The sequence below is a fragment of the Meleagris gallopavo genome, chromosome 21 (genome assembly GCF_000146605.3).
Source record: "Meleagris gallopavo isolate NT-WF06-2002-E0010 breed Aviagen turkey brand Nicholas breeding stock chromosome 21, Turkey_5.1, whole genome shotgun sequence".
NCBI lineage: Eukaryota > Metazoa > Chordata > Aves > Galliformes > Phasianidae > Meleagris > Meleagris gallopavo.
The window spans coordinates 983,308-989,253 of NC_015031.2; the positions used below are offsets into that span (position 1 = coordinate 983,308).

General features: G+C 49.6%; 1 protein-coding gene across 1 annotated transcript; it reads right to left on the minus strand.

Moving 5' to 3' along the window:
• Window positions 1–2,061: 2,061 nt before the first annotated feature.
• Window positions 2,062–3,057, minus strand: LOC100545600 (C-C motif chemokine 3-like). The gene is made up of 3 exons (XM_003211707.4): window positions 2,909–3,057; window positions 2,545–2,653; window positions 2,062–2,381 (listed from the first exon to the last, which is right to left on the minus strand). The coding sequence occupies exons 1-3, from the start codon at window positions 2,979–2,981 to the stop codon at window positions 2,288–2,290; spliced, it is 276 nt and encodes a 91-aa protein (XP_003211755.2). The 5' UTR covers window positions 2,982–3,057; the 3' UTR covers window positions 2,062–2,287.
• Window positions 3,058–5,946: the final 2,889 nt, after the last annotated feature.

Sequence of the window (5,946 nt, forward strand, 5' to 3'; positions counted from 1 at the left end):
CCCTGGTGAGACCCCACAGGTGCCCTACCTGGGACTTTACAAGGATCTCCCATCACACAATCACCCCCTTATGTCATATCCCCCCAAGGGACACCCCTAGACACCCATCTCCAAGGCTGAGCCCCAGCACGGGTGGCAGTCCCCCACAGCCCACCATGAAGGTCCCATCCATGGGGATGGGGCTCTCAGGGAGGAACGGGCACCCAGACAGAGGAACACAGTGAGACCTGACTCACCCAGATGGGCCACAGCCGAGGAGCAGAGGGCCAGGAGGAGCAGAGCGGCCAGGATGGCTGCGGGGCCCTTCATGGTCTGCAGGACGTTGGCACGGTGAGCAGGGCTGGAGCTGGGTGGCTGCAGGGCTCTGCTCTGCACAATGCTCGGCCTCTGCTGTGCTGCCACTTTTATCCCCCAGCCTCTGGGCAGGCACAGGGTTTCAAGGAATAAAGATGAGTGCATCATACTAAGGAAATTACATCAGTATCCCCACATTCTGCTGAGCTGGAGATGGAAAGAGAGCTGCAAAAGGGGAAGTGCAGGTTAGATGGCCACTGTTTTCATGGAATCGTAGAATACAATCATAGAATCATTACGGTTGGAAAACATGTGTAAGGTCATCTTGTCCAGCCACCCATGGATTCCATTCTGGTTACCACTGCATGGCCAGCACCGGTAGCCCCATGCAGGGCTGCTCTGCTGCCACAGCACCAACACCCACAGACACCATCACCACTGCTGGCAGAAAAGTACAGCCAGAAGGAACATCCAAAGCGAGCCACAGCTTTGCCCAAAATATCACTCCTCAATGTGCTCCATGATAGGGATACAGAGCTGGTTACAAAGCAGTATCATGTGCAGACTTTAAACTCCTCTTGTGAAGCCAGCTCTTTGTGGGATATCTAGAAAAGGAAAGGTGACATAGGAAGGAGGCTAAGTTGACTCCAAGGCACCAGGGATGTCACTTTTGTCCTTTTGGATGTCACAAGCTGCAGCCTCCCACTGGAAAGATCTTCCTTAAAATATCTGTACACATTCTCCAAATTAAAATCTTTGATGGCTGCGGGAAACTGCCTCCAAAATCTCAACCTGGAGTATGGGACGAGCAGCTTTTAGGCTGCTCAGGGAAATAGTTAGTGAGGTCTGGGAAGCTGCGATTTGGAGACCTCGGGATCCATCAGTGCTGGGCACGAGTGGGAGGACCACGACTGTGGTAATGATCAGCTGCCAGCCAGCCGTGAGCTCGTGTGGGATTTGCAGCTCCACCTGGGTGCACAGAAATCCGTGGGGCCCAATGGGGTTTGTCCCAGGGTACACGCAGAGCTGGCTGATGGCACTGCGAGGCCTCTCTCAATGCTTTCTCGCCTGTTGTGGGAATCCGGAGAGGTCGCAGTTCCCTGGAAGCTGGCAACCGTCGTTCCAGTTTTCCAGAAGAGCAAGAAAGGAGCCCGTGGTAACTACAGGCCTGTCAGTCTCAGCTTGGTGCTTGGTAGAATGATGGAGAAAATTGTGCAGGGAGTTACTGATCCACAGCTGAAGGACAACAGGATGGCAGCCCTGCCTGATGCAGGAGGGTTGGAACTTGATGATCCTTGGTGTCCCTGCCAACCCAAGCCATCCTATGATTCTACCATTCTATGTGTCAAACTATTGTTCCTTTAAATTATTTTCATTTCCATTTCAAAATAAATATTTAATTTAACTTAAATAAGTAAGTTTCTGTTGAAGAAGGCAATTCAGTTCAAGTGCCAAGCCCAGGGGCACAGCACAGGTCAGTTTTCTTGGTTCTGGAAGGGGTCCAGGTATTTCTGCACACAGGACTCCTCGGGGTTTGCACATACTGAGGCGTCCTTCCTGTCTGCACTTTGTTGTTGCTGAACTATTTCTCATAAAGACACCCTAGCGAGGATGCCACATCACCCCACGGGGATGTGTTGAGGTCAGGACTGGCCCCAGGGAGCTGAGCCCACCCTGGGAGGGGGAAGCACCATGTGATCCCAATGGGAACTGTGACAAAGAAAGGGGTTTGAAAGTCCATATAGGAGACAAACAAAGGAGTTTGATGGTCCAAAAACTTTATTTAGGCATCAGAACAACTAAGACCATAATGGATTATTATGTAGTGATATGTTTAAAATTATTTTTGTATTTTTCATTTTCTTAGAAAAAAATGCTTAATTTAACTTAAATAAGTTAAATAGAATAAATTCCATATTGAAGACGATCCAGTTCAAGTGCTCTGGTGTGTGAGTGTTCCTGTGGGCCAAGCCCAGGGGCACAGCACAGAAGGTCAGTTTTCTTGGTTCTGGAACAGTTCCAGGCGTTTCTGCACCCAGGACTCCTCGGGGTTTGCACATACCTCCTTCCCCTTCTTGGTGATCAGGCTGCAAGGTGAAAACCAGCGTTAGGTTCACACAATGATTGGCCCTGCAGGCAGCACCCACATGTCCACAGCCATGCACTTATCCCTTCCCATCCACACTCAGAGCTGTGGGATACTGTCCTGGTATCACACTGCAAACACCCCAGCTGTGGTTGGATACTCACATCACTGCCGGCAGGCGGCATTTGCTGCTGGTGGGGAAGGCAGAAGCAATGACGTTGCGTGGGATGGGACGTTGAACATAGGAGAAGCAGCAGGTTGTGGGTAGGCCATCTGTGGGAGAGAGAAAGAGAGCCCTGGTGAGACCCCACAGGTGCCCTACCTGGGACTTTACAAGGATCTCCCATCACACAATCACCCCCTTATGTCATATCCCCCAAGGACACCCCTAGACACCCATCTCCAAGGCTGAGCCCTAGCACGGGTGGCAGTCCCCCACAGCCCACCATGAAGGTCCCATCCATGGGGATGGGGCTCCCAGGGAGGAACGGACACCCAGACAGAGGGACACAGTGAGACCTGACTCACCCAGATGGGCCACAGCCGAGGAGCAGAGGGCCAGGAGGAGCAGAGCGGTCAGGACGGCTGCGGGGCCCTTCATGGTCTGCAGGACGTTGGCACGGTGAGCAGGGCTGGAGCTGGGTGGCTGCAGGGCTCTGCTCAGCACAATGCTCAGCCTCTGCTGTGCTGCCACTTTTATCCCCCAGCCTCTGGGCGGGCACAGGGTTTCAAGGAATAAAAATGAGTGCATCATACTACGGAAATCATGTCAGGATCTCCAAATTTTGCTGAGTTGGGAGTGGAAAGGAAACAGTAAAAGAGGAAGCATTGGCCACAGGGCCATCTCTTTCAGATTCCATTCTGGTGGCCAGAGCTGGAAGCCCCACGCAGGGCTGCTCTGCTGCCATGGCATGGACACCCACAGACACCACTGCTGGCAGGAAAGCACTGCCAGAAGGAACATCTGAGCTGAGCCACAGTTCTGCCAGTGATACCACTTTCCAATGTGCCCCATGACAAAGTGTAGTAAGAATGCTAAATCACAGTCTGAAACAGTGATTGAACACCTGGTGGGAAGGCAGGGCCAACCCAGCAGGTGCAAGCAATTCACCTGAGTGACTGGAAGGCATAGAGCCAGGATCTACCCCTTCCCAGATTGCATTTAAGGGTTGGTATTGCAGGTGAGGGTATCTTTTGCTGGAGTTCCCTGCATACTTGATGTTTTCAATTGGTAAGTTGCTCTTTTCCTTTCTTTCTGGCTGCTGTTCTGGGGCTCATTCTCATTTGTCGTCGTGAAAGGTTTTGCCTTCCTGCTGTTTTCATCCCACTACAGTGTTACACAAGGATTCTGAGTTGGCTACAGAATGGTGTGTTGTGCAGACATTCATCTCCAGCTCTTTGTTGAACTTCTAGAAAAGGAGAGATGGTATAGGGATGAAGTTGGGTTGACCGGAAATTATTGGGGATGTTGACTTTCATCCTTTTGATGTTAAAAGCTGCAGACTTATGCTGGAAATCTTGCAGGTATGGAGACAAAGGCAGCCCATAGGAAATGAGTTTTGTTCACTGGTCACTCCACCTAGACTGCAGCCTGCTGCAACCCCCCTGACTGTAGGACAGAGGACATGCACCTCTCTGCCTACAGATGTTAATTTTGGTTCTTGCCAGTGAATCTGTTGTAGTTCCTGCTTGTTCCATTCTTCTCAATATGGGCAACTTTGCCCTACTCACGTTATATATGCTGGTTTAGCTTCCCAAATAAAAGTAAATACTGTGGTTTCAGGGAGGAGACGTGGCCCTGGGTTAGGAGCTGAAAGTGGGTTCTGCCAGAACTCTGGGATCAGCACATCAGAACTTTGTAGATGAAACACTGTGGCAATCACAGTATGACCCAAAAAAGGGACAGCACTGCAATTCCCAAAGACAACTCACAATGTCCCTATGGACACACACCCAGAAAGAGCTCATCACTTCCTCTTCTTTTTTTCCCTTTTTCCTTTCTTGCCCTTGCTGCTCTGTGGGTTTGTTGCCACCACTAATCCCAGCCTTTATCTCCCAACTCTCACTAGGGGTGACTAAGCCCTTGTGCTCTGAAGAGGTTGACTCATGCTGAGTGATGGTTGTGTTCATCCTTCCACCCCACAGTTGAGCTATGGTCCCCATTCACATGTAGGCTCACAGCAGTTGCTATGGCCCTTTGCTTATTGTGCCTTTCCCTGCTGTCAGATCCCTGCCATGAAGGGTGTACCTCTCAGAGCTGGTTCAACAGGAGGTATAGGATGAGGAGAAGAAATTGACTGTTTCTTTTAGAAAGAACAGGCTACTCAGGAAGGTGGTGGAGTCCCCATTCCTGAAAGCTTTCAAGAACTGTAGAGATGTGGCACTGAGGGACATGCACATGGTGGGGGTGCATTGGGTTTGGACCTCTCAGATCCACAACCTTAATGACTCAACAATTCTAACCCCCTGCCCCACGGAACCATCCAGGAGCAGCCAGGCAGTGCTGACCCAGCCTCAGAGCTAAGGACAGGAACAATCTCTCCAGCTCTTTTCAGGTTCTTACATCACAGCTGCTTCTAACCTGGTAGTGATACTGGAGAAATTCAGAGCACCCTCGGTGTAAACACTCTTGAGGTTTAGAGGTTTAGTCAATAGAAACCACATGTTTTTGTGAGCCTCTCTGCCTATAAACATTCACCTGCCCCTGATCACCAGCCACCCCCTTGGCATCTCCCCTGACCTCCCAGGAGTCACAAGAAGCGAGAGGAAAGACATCAGCATGCAACAAGCTATTATGATCAGGCCAAGAAGTAACTGGTACTTGGAACAGCTGTGAGGGTGGGATCCTAAACCCAAGCAGGGCTTGAGATCCTCTGGGGAGTAGCCCCAAGCCAAGGTTCAACTCAGATAGAACTGGGTCCCAAGACCATGTGTAGGAACGAGCAGTGATACTGGATGATGCTGGCTTGGGAGGATGAGCTATGCCTTCCCAAGCAAAGGGAAAAGGTGATGAAGAGCTTCCCAATGCAATCATCTCTCTTCTGGGGTAACCATAGAAAACCTGCCATCCATTATGAACCTTAGTCAACCTCAAAACTACAAACATTCATTTTGATGGAAATGGTTAAAAAATAATAATAACTTCCTCTTCGCTGCAGGAGTTGTTGCCCAAGCTTTCACTTCTTCATTTAGATGAGAGTCGAATGGAACTTCTTACTGGATGCTGATGAAGAAGTTCCTATTCTAACTGGAATAGAGGATATTTCGATGAATTACACAGAATTGCAGCTCAGCAAAAAGTAGAAAGCTTGTGTTAGAGTGTATTTAAGGAATTTAATATAAGGAAGTGATCTAAAGGGAGAGTGAAGAAATGACTTATGGTTTTAATTCTCCTGTGGTAGAAGACATCTGTATTCATATGACTTTCTAATGTGGCAGAGAAATCAAAAGCCAGTGAAGGGAGAGAGAGAAAACACAACTTGAATTCTTGTTGGGAGCACTTCCAGGTGAAGATTTCAGAATAGCTGCTGGGGGCACAGGAGGGCAGAAAACAGTTATACAAATAA

Coding starts and splice junctions, on each gene's coding strand:
- LOC100545600 (XM_003211707.4), bottom strand. CDS start 2,981: ATGAAGGGCCCCGCAGCCGTCCTGACCGCTCTGCTCCTCCTGGCCCTC. Junction 2,654..2,908: donor CTCGGCTGTGGCCCATCTGG/GTGAGTCAGGTC, acceptor TCTCTCCCACAG/ATGGCCTACCCACAACCTGC. Junction 2,382..2,544: donor TGCCGCCTGCCGGCAGTGAT/GTGAGTATCCAA, acceptor TTCACCTTGCAG/CCTGATCACCAAGAAGGGGA.